General features: G+C 35.3%; 1 protein-coding gene across 2 annotated transcripts in view; it reads left to right on the top strand.

The window, feature by feature from the left end:
* LOC134531827 (sodium-dependent phosphate transporter 1-A) overlaps window positions 1-13,335 on the top strand; it is a 128,095-nt gene extending 114,760 nt beyond the window's left edge. For both annotated transcript variants that reach the window (XM_063367790.1, XM_063367791.1), the window contains 2 exons: window positions 2,067-2,219; window positions 5,252-13,335. In XM_063367790.1, coding sequence (XP_063223860.1) covers window positions 2,067-2,219; window positions 5,252-5,342 — 244 coding nt within the window. In that variant the 3' untranslated portion in view covers window positions 5,343-13,335. The remainder of the gene's footprint in view (window positions 1-2,066; window positions 2,220-5,251) is intronic.
* Window positions 13,336-13,460: the final 125 nt, after the last annotated feature.

A 13,460-nucleotide genomic window follows, 5' to 3' on the forward strand; every position in this document is an offset into this window, starting at 1 on the left:
GACCGATGTGAGACTCATTCCCAGGGTTGTGACGTCGCCCTTGTGAGGCGTGATTTTAATTTCCCCCGGAATACACCTAGCATGAATCCCTGCCCGCTCTCAGCGTCGGGCACGCTATTATTTACGCAGTGGGCTCTCAGGCGTCCCACACGCCGTCACACTCCACGAGGTTAAACAGATTTAAATAAACAATACATTTGATTTACACACCTGATTTATTCGGCGAATGCACTTACATGATTGAAACTGTTGAAAATGCCCGCGGCACGAATCGGTTGAGGTGCGAAGTCCCCCACGTGGTCACATATTACATTACGTATTACAAAAGAGAAAAGACCGTTGCTGGTCGTAAGACAATTAGTTATACAGTCCCCCGACTGAGAGGAGCTCCGAGGACGAAAAGAAAACGATTTATACGGAATTAAATTGAAACAGAATTACTCGCCGGTGAAACAAACGGTGAGGTCCCCGGAGTGCTGAAGCGTCTACTCTCGGTCGTTGATGGCGGCGGACTGGGGTGAGATCATTGCTCGACTCGACTAACATGGCGTCCTCCCGCCGAAACAATTGCCATTAAAGATATTTGCGAATTCGTGCCACGGGAAACTAAATTAACATGCCAAGAAAGAATTAAAAATTATGTGACAATTTATGAATACTTGAAAAGAATAATACATATTATAATTTAATAAAATGAACATTTAATTATTGTCTGGCTTCGGGTTTCCTCGGGTATGTGCGGAAACGCTATGATATTTTAATACATTATTTTAAAATAAAAGTACATAAGACCCTCCCGGCCGATCTGCCGTCACATTGCACCTAGGGAATATAAAAACAAATAACATAATTATATTTACTTATGTTTTTAGGGGTGCGGCGCACTGGCTCGACAGCGCCCTCTTGCCGGGCGAGCACACACGCACGCACACGTACGCACGGGTAGGCGGGAGGTTTGAATGGAGGGTGGGTGGTGTTTGGGCGGTGGCATATCGGACTTAAAAGGGGCCGCAGGCCCGGACGATGTCAATGTTCTGAAATTCAACATTGAAAACTCTAAATTGTATTAGGCTTGTTTTTTTTTTGTTTTTTTTTTTATCTACCCTATTATCATTTTCCAAGATATTGTACTTTTAATATGAAATGTGTGTTTTACAACACTCATCATATTAATATTTATTTCCACTATATTCGCTTACCTATGTCTACTACCAGCCTTAAACAATGTCACCTTATTTACCTACGGTATAACAGTTTAATTTAGTCTATTTACAACATATGTATCTAATTGAAGGTAAACTAACCTAGTTTTTCTTACAACTGTTCAATATGTGCACCTTTAGTTATACGGCACATCCAACCTCAAGCCCTATTCTTCCCACACTTTGATTAACAAGTCTGGAGTAATGGAAGCATTATTCTCTTCAGTTCTGTGTCTAAACTCTAGCAAATCATTAGGTAGCAGCAGAATGTAGACACTATCTTTTATAAAGCCCCAAATGAAAAAAAAAATTGCATGGCGTTATGTCAGGTGAATGTGGAGGCCAGCAAAAAAGAGCTCTGTCTTCTTGACCATTACAACAAATGTAACAGTATCTGGCTTTAAAGCATGTAGCAACAGTAACCGGTATGTACTTCAAACGAAATGCATGTTGAACTGAAATTACCGTTTCACTGTTAGAAAATTGCAGAACACAAAACGGTTTACACTCAGGAGTCGCCATTTGGCGTAGGCGGAGCTGCAAGCGAAAAAAACAATTAAGTAGTACTCACGTACTCTTTAATTGTGACCTTGAACCAACACTCTACAACACTTACAGTTAATACTGTTAAAATTTATAACTGGGACATTCTTTTATGGACATACTGCATTTATTATACGAAACACTGATTTTGAGATGTCTCTTCAAGTTTCTCTGTTTTCGTAATAATTACCTACTGAAAATCCGTAATTACTTGGCAGTGACAGCTCTCGCCATATGCACTTTGTACAGCGCCCTGCAAGCCAGCTGTGCTGGAGTGTTGTGGAGTTGGTAGCACTTGTCCTGCATGCTGCACGGTTACAGGGGGTTCACCATCGAGATCGGCGCAGCCTTCACGGTGCTACTGGCGTCCAAGGTCGGCATCCCCATCAGCACGACGCACTGCAAGGTCGGATCTGTCGTGTTCGTTGGCTGGGCCAGCACGTCCAAGGGCGGCGTCGATTGGAAGCTCTTCAGGTGGGTTACGTACCTGTTTCCAGACTCACTGAAGGAAAAACCTTTTGGAAGATGCATACATCAAACATTTAAGTTCTCACAATCTGTTTAACATATGTTTAAATATTCGTGCAAATAACTTAGTTCACATGGAATTTAGGAATTTTATTGTATAGTGTTAGAATGAAGGTGTAACTTTCAGGTTAGTAAGATTCTTAAATATTATTCGACTCATGCCAAATTTAATCACAATCTATTAAATAGTTTTTGCGTGTTGCTGTTACAAATTCGCAGACAGATAGATAACAATTTTTAAAAATTTATTTTTTGGCCTTGGTACCATTTCTTAATACAAAAACTACTACCATTTTGAAAATATACTCCATGTGCAAACACGACTTGGTTTCAGTTTTTATTTTATGTGAATATGAATCTAGTACAAACAAGAATATTAAAGAAACAAAGCATGAAAATATTAACATTAAAATATAACAAAAAAAAATACACCAATTTTGGATATTCACGGTGGCCTTTATCAGAAGTACAGAAGTTAATAAACATATAGAGAACACTTCTGTGTGGTCAACAGGTGCAATCGCTCAGGCCAGCCTGAGGAATGAATGAAGTAGGTGAGGTGAGAATGGAACAACGGAATGCGGTATCAGGGAAAACGGCAGTGGGCTGGGTTTAAATCTAGATTACCTTAGTAAGACGCAATAATTTTTTTCAAATACACTGCTATCGCACGGGGGGTCGTTTCTGGTTCTGTTCTATATTTTGTTATGCCTAGGGTGCCACTGCATGTGTTTCTGGGCATGTGGATCCGGGTACTCCTGTCTCAAGGCCGTGACTTCGCCCGTGCGCAGCGAGGCTCACACCCCCAATTTACTCTCAGTGGTGGACACGCTGACGTCGTCCCAAGTGCTCCCTTAGCTCGCACAGGTCGTTATGTCCCCTCGTCGCCTCACCAGGGTGGGGGGAGTAGTTCGCGGCTTGAGGAGTCCTGCCGCGCTTGGGACGTTTTTGCGGGGAGCCGGCTCCGGGTGACGCGCAGCGATGCGGAACGCGGCAGTCGAGCTTCAGACCTGGACCAGGCAAGTCGTGTGTCGCGCCTCACAAGTGAACAGTTCCGCCGGGAACTGAGCAGCTCCGCCCGCTCCGGGCCACCACCTCTACCGATCCAGCTCCCTGCCAGCCACGTGGCTACGTCACGACCCCGAGGATCTCCGCTCTACCTGTGAACTGGCCCACAGGGTCTAAACTTAGGCCAGTTGGCGCCCTCAGCGACGGCAACATCGTAGCAGGGACCGGTAGGGCGTCAACGCATTATTTATATTAAAAAATAAATAAATTAGGCCCTTGAAGGTGGCCCACACACCTCAGTCTTCCTGACGTTGCACGTGATCACGCTCACGAAAGAAGAATTTTTTTTTCCAATTTCATTGTTTTATTCACGATATACGTCCGCTCTCCTTCCACATCATTTTACACAGTTAAAAAGCCGGTGGCATGAATCAGTTTAAGATCTGGTCCAGGGCAACACGTGTGCTGGACAGAATTAAAGTTTGTAGAGCATGACCAAAAAAATCAAATAATGAGTAAAATAATAATTACGTAGAGCATAAAGCAGTCCACTACCCGAAGTAAAGTCCTGAAGTTACGTGAAAGTGATTATATAATTTAAGCAAACAGATGGACATGGATCAAAGAATTACGAAGCTGAAGATGACGACTGAGTGGAGTTTCTTACCTCGGGGTGAGGCGGCAACAGACTGCCTCCTCCCAGCACGCCCTAGAGGCAGGTCACCGGCCAGATTCCGGCTGTTGACCATTACAAACATTTGGAAAAGCACGCCACCGGGAAAAGTAATGACTACACACAGAACTCACATTTAGCCCAATGGCTGTAAACAATAGTATTAATATCCTATTCAAAACAAACTAAAAATATTAATTAAGTCCTGCTTCCGGACTGCTCGACAATGTTCGGGTTTCTGAATATTTACTACATTATAATTCATTTAAGTGGTCACTCCATCTGCTAAAAACGCAAAGAAAAAATAAACAAGTTACATATCAATTGATGTACTTAATTTACAGGTACGAAGCACTGAGATTACTGTGCCCTCCAGCGGTACACATACACACGCACAAACTTGGCGGGCGGTTTGGAACAGAGGGTGATGGTGGCAGGAGAAGGGATCTGAAGCAGCGAGGCACATTAGGCTTAAAGGAGGGCATAGCCCTGGATGACTTCAACACCATCATGACATCCTTTAAATAGGGGTCTACAAGTACTCAAAAAATATTTGGTATTCGTGAATACATAGTTTAGTATTCTATATTCATGAATAATTTTATATTCGATTCAGCTTTTCAAATTGAATATTTTTTCAAATTATTTGTTACCAGTATATGGTCCGTGCCATGTTGGGACACATTCATGAAAGAAAAATTATTGCAAAAAAAATGTAAAACATATGAGGCTAAGATGATTTATTGAGAAATTTAGATTAGTACTGCAACAATATTCACACATTATTTTTTATATTTAACAAAAAGTCATTGATTATTATTTAAAATTATTAATAATATTTTATTTTATGTATGCAGCCAGATAACAAAACAACTTTCAAACATAATATTTACCTACTGTATTAAGAAAATCCATTGCCAGGTTTTTTTTTTTAAATATCCTTTATTTTACAGCTCTTTGTAATTGTTCTATGTATATTAGTCTCTTTTTTTATTTTAATGTATTTTCAATCCACTTTTCTTGGTCTTCTGTGAAATATGTGGGGAAAAAATAAAAATTTCTGTGTAAGTTAAATATTTATAGGGAAAATATTCAATATTCATGAATATCATGATATTTGATTCTAAATTGTTTGAAATGAAAAAAACAAAACCTTATTTGCAGAAACCTACCTTTAAACAACTATATGATTGAAATTATTGTGTGTGCATTAGTAGTTTGTCGAGTAAAATAAATGAGAACTGCTAGTGTGCAACGACGACAACCTTCAGCAAAAAATTTTTGCCTTTTTGTGCAGGAACATAATCTTTGCGTGGGTGGTAACGCTCCCGCTGGCCGCCGGCCTGAGCGCCGCGATCATGGCCACCCTGCAAGCCGTGGTCTTGTAGACGAGCCCGTCCCTCGCCCCCCTGGGGCCCGCCTCGCCGCAGCGAGGACTCCCCGCGCTGCAGCCAGCAGACCTTTTACCATTTGTGTGTGTGAGTCCGTGCTTTCTGGTCACGCAGTCTCTACCTTTTCACGTCATTTCTGTCCTGTTGCGTATCACTAGGGACAAGATCATACAGTGGATTGCGGTAGAACCGAAATAACGCCACGAAGCAAAGTCGATAGGTACACTGAATAGCACCAAAATTCAAGTTATTACACCACGAAGCACCAAAATGCAATTAAAATCACAAAATTAATCTGCATTTTCAATCAGAACTTAATTCTAGTGACAAATAACTAAATATTAAATTTAATGACAGGGCCGGCCCGTCCATATAGGCGAACCAGGCAACCGCCCAGGGCGCCAAGTAGCTGGGGGTGGCGTGGCACAATACATAACAGCTGATATAATATGTTTAACGATTATTGAAACTAGATTAAAAAGGAATTTTGTAACAGTTTAGAATGTTTATATTGATATAAGTAATAATTTTAAGTCCACGGTGATGGTAATAAGTAAAAAAGTAAAAAAAAAACACAAGCCTGCTTACATTTGATTGTTGACAAAATCTTAGGCTTACGTGATGTACATTAGTAAAATTTAATTTAAAAAATATTGGGATCAGGTTACTTTTTCTAATCTTGTAACTGTTATTAGTTACTCATTTTTACATTACGACTATAGAACATTTATCGAACACAGAAATACTAAACATATTTATTTTATTTATTCCGTTAAGTTAGACATGCTTATTACAAATCATTATAGTCAAAAAGTGTATCATGTATCAGTCAAAATGACACTGTTTTGGAGATATTAGTACTATGGAACATTCAAGTTTCATATTTGTTCCATAATATGCAATTTTTTTTAATAAAGAGATTTCATTAATAAACAATAACACCATTTATTTATATATTTTTTTAATCAGCCAGAAAATAAAACTATAATATTGTGTCTTTACATTAAATGTTTAACTACTTGATACTGTCTGAAACTAGGCTCTTTTGGTTTTAGTTGTTTATTAAGATAGGAACCAAAAACACCAAATTGGTTTCAACAGCTTTAATGCCACATGATTTTTCATTGATTAGTATTGAAAATTTTCCTTCATTTTAAGCAGAGATCAAACTTCATGAGATTTGCAAAGATCATACATAACACGGTGCCTGTTGACAGTATAAGTCATTCCTGAAAATTTTTTCAGTATTAAATGTACGTAATTGACTTCACAAGGAAAACTATTTGTAGTAGTCAGTCACAATTATTTTCAGGCATCACATTAAACGATTAAACTACAAACTAATTTAACAAAACCAAATTTTGAAAACTAAACTGCATAGATATAGAAAATGGTATGACCTAAAATCTTTTAATAAACAAGTAGCATCTTTAGAGTCCATTCTTTGCTTTTCCTTAGGTAATCCAACAGAAAACCATCACAGCCTATGTATAATTATGAGGACTGCAAGCATTTCAAACATTAGGAATAATTTATATTTATTTACTTATACCAACACTTACCATGAAATATGAAACATTATTTGGCCAATTACATCAATTACATTTTGCTTAAGATGGAATGTGACTAAAATTGGAACCCTGAAAAATGTGGAAAATGCACATCACCCGTTGGAAAAAGATGCATCAAATTAATTTATTATATTAATTTAATTACTGAGTAAAATAATAAGCCTTGCAGATGGGGCCATTGAGTAAATTAGCAAACACAACTTAACCTAACATATGTTTACAAGGAAATAGAGGTTGATTACAAACACAAAGTTCATATTTTAATAGGTAGGCATGTTCTGATCAAAATTATGTGTTGTTTTGTTGAAAATAAATATAGTATAATAAATATCAGTATCAAAATAATTTAAAAAGCAGGACTGTGAATCAGTTTTACATGTTGGTCCTAACAAAATTTTTTCTCCTGCTTTCGAGAAAACAAATTTTTGGTAGGGAAATAGTCATTCGAACAAGTCAGCGTGTTTCTTTTAAAGTTACATGCCACAAGTCTAAATACATATAAATTCTTATTAATGCTATAATTATCAAATTTAAAAAAAATTTTTGCACCATATGTATCTTACATTATGTGTGATAAATCCTGTGATATTTTTGGCCTAAATAAAGAGACATTTATATTGATTGAATGATAGTATTTTAACACACAACCATTACTGTCACTGCAGATACAATAATTCTTAATAGATCATGCAAAATATATATTTTAAAAAAACACAGCATGTGTTACCTTTTCAAACACATTATTTATAGAGGAATAGTACATTATGTTAGCAAAGTAATTTTTCAAATATTTTTTTTTTAAATGATACATGTCCATGATTAAATATAGCTAACTCAATCTGGCTGAAAACATAATTTCCAAGAATTCAAAGCAGCTTAAATATTGTAATAAATTTTTTATGTTTGCACAGTGGGGCAGGAGAGCTGGAAAGTGGAGATTTGTTTGTAATTAAGTAACTTTTATTTTGCTTTTCCACAGAAATATACTCTATGAGTAAACAAGTAACTGTACGAGAGTATAGGTGAAAGTGGAGAGTCTAGTAAGCATTATGCTTCTAAAGGTACAGCAGTCGATTCAACAGCTGTAGCTTAAAAAACACCCACACGGGTAGCACATTTAGTATCAAGTGTTTACCCAGCTGCGGAGTTACGTTAGTTACAGTTCACGTAATTCGGGAAGTGTTACTGCATACTATACGTACATACACACAAATGGTAAATATTAGTTACATTAATTTTGTCATTTGAAATACTAAATTATAGTTCACCTACTACTTTACATGAGCTTTTTTTTTAATTTAATTTTTTTTTTTGGTTGAATCATGTTCAAAGAACCCTGTCTTTTCTTGTGCTACATGCGTTGTGCTTAGCGAGGTGGAGCTCATAGCAATGCGAAGACGGAACACTTAAGGCCGCCAGCCTGCAAGACATTTTTGTGTGTGATCGTGTGTGTGTGTGTGTGTGCCAATTACTTCCTCAAGTGTATGGTGTGACTTGGCTGAAACTGTGCTCCAGGGATAAAGAAGTTCATCACTTAAACATTCCTTCAGTGAAAAAAAAAAATATTGTTTTTTGTTCTGTTTTGTGAAATTTAATCTAGGGATGAATAACGGTGGTTTCTTGGCACCTCACGGCTATCGGGAACACTCATCAGATGAATTTCGTGTCAGGCAAAGATAATTTGGAACATACCACAAGATACATGCTGACAATTTGATGAAATTTTTCACTCCTGCTTCAAGTAAACAAGCAATATACTGTAACAAATAATTCATCCCTAGTTTAGATACGTTACTTAACATTGTCTTCCACTGGGGAAAATGCTTGTTGCTGCGACTTTTAATTTTCTGGACATGTGTTTACTATTTAACATTTTTCTTTAAATGTGCATTTTAATTTTTAGTGTTACTATTATTCTCAGATGAGTGAGAATTCGACAGAATCTATTTTATGATATGACGTGTTTGAAGTGTTAAGAGTGATGTGCTGTTAGCCACTTAGTGGTTATTGCTGTGATTACTTTGATCCAGGTCATTAAGTTTAAGATCATACATCAGTCTTCAAAAGCATGATAGTGAATACACAATTTTGTTCGCATGAACAACAGTCTTTACCATCATGTTTCAGCTTTGTGACACAAAATGGATATCATGTGTAACAAAGAGTTACTGGTTGTTATGTTTTGATATAGCAAAACATAAATTCCTTGTTTTTTAATACAAATATTTATTCACTGATGAGCATAAATGTGCTCTTGTTTTTTTGGTGCTTTTTATACAGTAGATAATACACAGGCAAAATATTCTTAGTAAATATTTTATATATCTTTCACATTATAGATTGGTTAGAGGAATACAAAAATTATTATCATGATTTAAACAATTTACAGCAATGTAAATTTATGAATACTTCAACTCAATAAACAAATAGCTTCAGAAGTCATTAAAAAATAATCTTAGCAATATAATAATTTAAAACTAACTAAAAACTAACGTTACCATAATTTTCTTTACGTCTGCTTAAAAATTAATACAGTTGAGTAAATATAAATAACAACTTTAGTGTAACTAAGTCGTTAAACATCTGTTGTATGCGGACATTTGATAAATAAGCTGTAAATCAATTTTCCTTTTTACTTGGGTCGAACAAAACAAATTATTAATAATTTTGTGTACAAAGTGAAAAATATATTTTTTTTTTTTTAGCTTACATTAATGGTCATTCATGTAATGAAAGTTTCTTAGTTTTTACTCATGTATTATTTTTGTTCTGTTTCTTGAGATCTATAATTAGACTTGCAGATGGGTTCAAGTCACATTTTTGAGAACCGAATTGGAGATTCAGATTTGGAAGAAAAAAAAATAGAATTGGACTCATCAGCTCATCACTAATAATTAAAATTATAGCATGCCCAAGACTGAGTTCTTAATGCAGCTAACATAAGCAATCATGCACTTGGATGACAGGAAGCTCACGCTTGCATCGGCACGTCTGTTTGGTTCTTGTTTGTAAATTGAGTCTTTCATAAGTCAGTTTACTGATTTTATAAAAAGTTTTTATACATTTATGTACTTCTCAAAATAGTTATAACAACTTGACAATTAAAACTTTAAACTATTTTTTTTAATTTTTATATGTTTATAGGATCACTATTTCAAGCTAATAATTTTCCACTTCATAGAAGACTCCATGAGGAATTAAAAAAAAAAGTTTAACTGTCATAAAAATATTAACAATTGTTTGTGTGTTATCTACTGCTGTTATTCTTAGTTATAACTTAGTCCATAGTTTAATAAAGTAATCACTTGAAATGTGAGGGGAATAGAATGAAAAGCTCAATATTTTTGTACTAAAGAGAACACTGAGAGGTGAGGTTTACTAAGTAAGTTTGAAGAGAAGACAATTTATGCTATGCCATAGCAGCTATGGATAACGTGTTTTCAGTACGTAGGTGTGAATTTAATGTAAGGATTTGAAGAGGCCATTACGCAGTGCACATTAGTTAAGTTCTGGTGTGCTTTAGTAGTGACTGAGACTAAATTAGGCCTTCTGTTTGTAGTACTTACTTGTAGTTTGTATTAAAACCACCAAATGGTCAAGGATGAAATTTATATAAGTTTTACTTAAGTAGTAAGTGCCAAATGGATTTTAAGTTTATTTCAAAATCTATAGTCCTGTACAAATGCATTTTTTTTAACTACCAGGACATATTTAAATTTTGTACAAAAATAATTTAATTTTTATACTTATAATGTTATAATGTATCAAAATATAATTCATTATTTTGCACACCAAACAAATGTTTTAGAAAAAAAAAAATTTCCCGTATTACTGTTAATTATTTTTATCTTGCACAGGCATTATTCATTCATGAAAATTGTTGATCGTTGTTAAGCATATTTGGCTGAATTATAATTCAGTAATAGCCCTTCCTTGCTGGTTTTTAAAAATTGTACATACATACATATATTAGTCCCAATCTTGAAACATTTTCCCTTGTTAACTTGTACCCAAAGAATATCCAATGTTGAACTGTGTACAGAAGTTTGTTGCATATGTTTTGTGTTGTCTGCACGGTAGTTCCACGTGGTGGAACACGCATTAGGATCACCATATTGATATTGTCTTTATCTGCAGAAGTAATGTAATTTGTCAATTACTGTATAGTCAAGCACACATTTGTTCATGATTGAATTTCCACTGAGAAGACTGGCTACAGATCATTGCACATGCTGTTGGCTCTTTCCTTTATTGTTCTGGGGTTTGTGCAACACAGCAAAAATGATTGAAGTTTAAATTACTGTAGACAATCACTCAATATTTTTTGCCGATGCACAACCCAAATTACATTAGTTTCTTCGATGGAAAATGAAATTAATGGGTTCAACGTCTCGTTGCCATTGCAGTCATTAGAGACAGTGAGATGAGAATGGACCACTGACAGAATGAAGGGGTGGGGTGAACAAGAATACCCTGAGAAAGCCCACCTGCTGACAGCAACATCAGCCATGTTTCCCATTTGTAAATAATCTGGGCTTGACCCTGCCTGGAATCAAACCTGATTTTGAGGGAGGCGAGTGATCCCTTTTATACGTTGGAAACATACCGGTATTTTTATTTAGTTAGGTATTTTTAGGTTAGGTACAATAAATTGTTTAAACATTATTTACACTACCTACTGATTGTGTTTCATTGAAGTTGTTATTCTGGAGACTGATAATGAGGAAAATTATGTTGGGACATGTAGTGATCTGTGTGAAAGAGAGATACTGTATTGTGGTGTGAATAGGCAGTGTGTACATACTTCCCATAAAACTGGAATTGTAAAAATCTTGCTCACAGACCACACTAGCTATTTTCCACGGGTAAACAGACATTTGGCAACCATGATTCTGAATACATAGGGACTTATATTCATCTTACAAACTTTGTTTCCCAAAATTATTTTCTGGGAGGACTTATCCGTGATCCAAACCATAGTTTCAAGTGAAATTCCTGCAATACGAAACCAACGTTTTTCTTAGGTTAATACCAAAGTCTGTTCTGACTCATTAAGTTTATTTTTAAAATACTACCTTACTCATGTTGCGGCAAGCCCTTTTCAAGTAGCAGTAGATCTAAATACTCTAAAGTTTTCTTTTTTTAAATTATTTTTATAACTACTTAATAATATATGTTGCGTAAGAATAGTAATTTTATATATTGTTCAAAATTATTAGGAAAATTATTTACAATTAAGTTACTTAATTTATTCTACTGCCCAAGGGCTTTATTTTTGGCACAAACCCATGAGAACAGTAAAAGACATGGCTACCATCGCTTTATAAGCATATAAAAACTTTATTCATCACTGTGGGTAGTTACGATGAGCAGCGTGGTGGAATTCCATGTGTTTATGAACCTTAATGAAAAATATAGTATTGTTGTTTTAATAAGCAACCTTGCCATAGGTACCTTATAAATTTTTTGGTACCAAATTTTTATAGATTGATTTAGATTTTTATATTTTATATTTTTGTTAAAAATAGTTGATATCTTGTTATCATTGGAGGGACAATCACAGCTTGGTAATTAAATTGTAAAATGCAAGAAAACTGCCAGAGGAAATGGATTTCATAAACTAGTGGGTATAAGTTAAAACAAGGAAGTTGAGTGTCAGTTTTACCAGTAGTTAGTTTTTCGTTTCATGAAATTTTTTTATATTTTATCTTTTTCATGATTGTATTTCAGTAGTTACATTATGTGGTAGTTTTTAAAATCAGTTTTTTTTAGCATTCTTCGACTAAATAAACCGGTTATTTTCACGTCAGATTACACATTTTCTTTCTGTAGCCATTATTTTTCAATGAAGTTTTATTCTACTTGTTTTTTCCAAGAAATTTCATAAGTGTTGAATAATGTAATTTTTTACTCTCACCTGTTATAGTCGATGAAATCTAGAATCAGAAAATATTTGTAATACGTATACTCTTTTCCTACATATGTTGTACCGACAACCTCTGCCTGTAGAATTACATTAGTTCAAAGAAAACATTTCCTCGGCTGTACCTAGTTAACACACATTTCTCACTTGTAACAACATTTAGCATCGTGCCACAACTACCTGGTAATTTGTGTGTTTAGACGGTGTTAGCTGTCACATTGTCGGTTGTTTTACCAGATAATAAACTATGTGTTTGTTGTTTGAGGATACAGTAATGGAAACAGTGTATTAGACATCTATTAAATGTTCCCTATGGTTGACAGTTATGATGCAACTTGCAGAGCTTTGAGTTCACTGCGTTTGGTTTACTGGGGTTTGGAAAAATGTTAGTCATAAAATGTGTTGGTAAAGCTCATTAAAAACAGTAATTTAATGAATTCCTGTAAAAAGGAAAAAAAAGTGTTTACAATAAATTGTTTAAACATTAGTTACAGAACTGATTGTGTTTCATTGAAGCCGTTATTCTGGAGTCCGATAACGAGGATAATTATGTTTCTGGGATGTGTAGTGATCTGTGTGAAAGAGAGATACTGTATTTTGGTGTGTATAGGCAGTGTGTAC

The sequence above is a fragment of the Bacillus rossius genome, chromosome 5 (assembly GCF_032445375.1).
Source record: "Bacillus rossius redtenbacheri isolate Brsri chromosome 5, Brsri_v3, whole genome shotgun sequence".
NCBI classification, from domain to species: Eukaryota; Metazoa; Arthropoda; class Insecta; order Phasmatodea; family Bacillidae; genus Bacillus; species Bacillus rossius.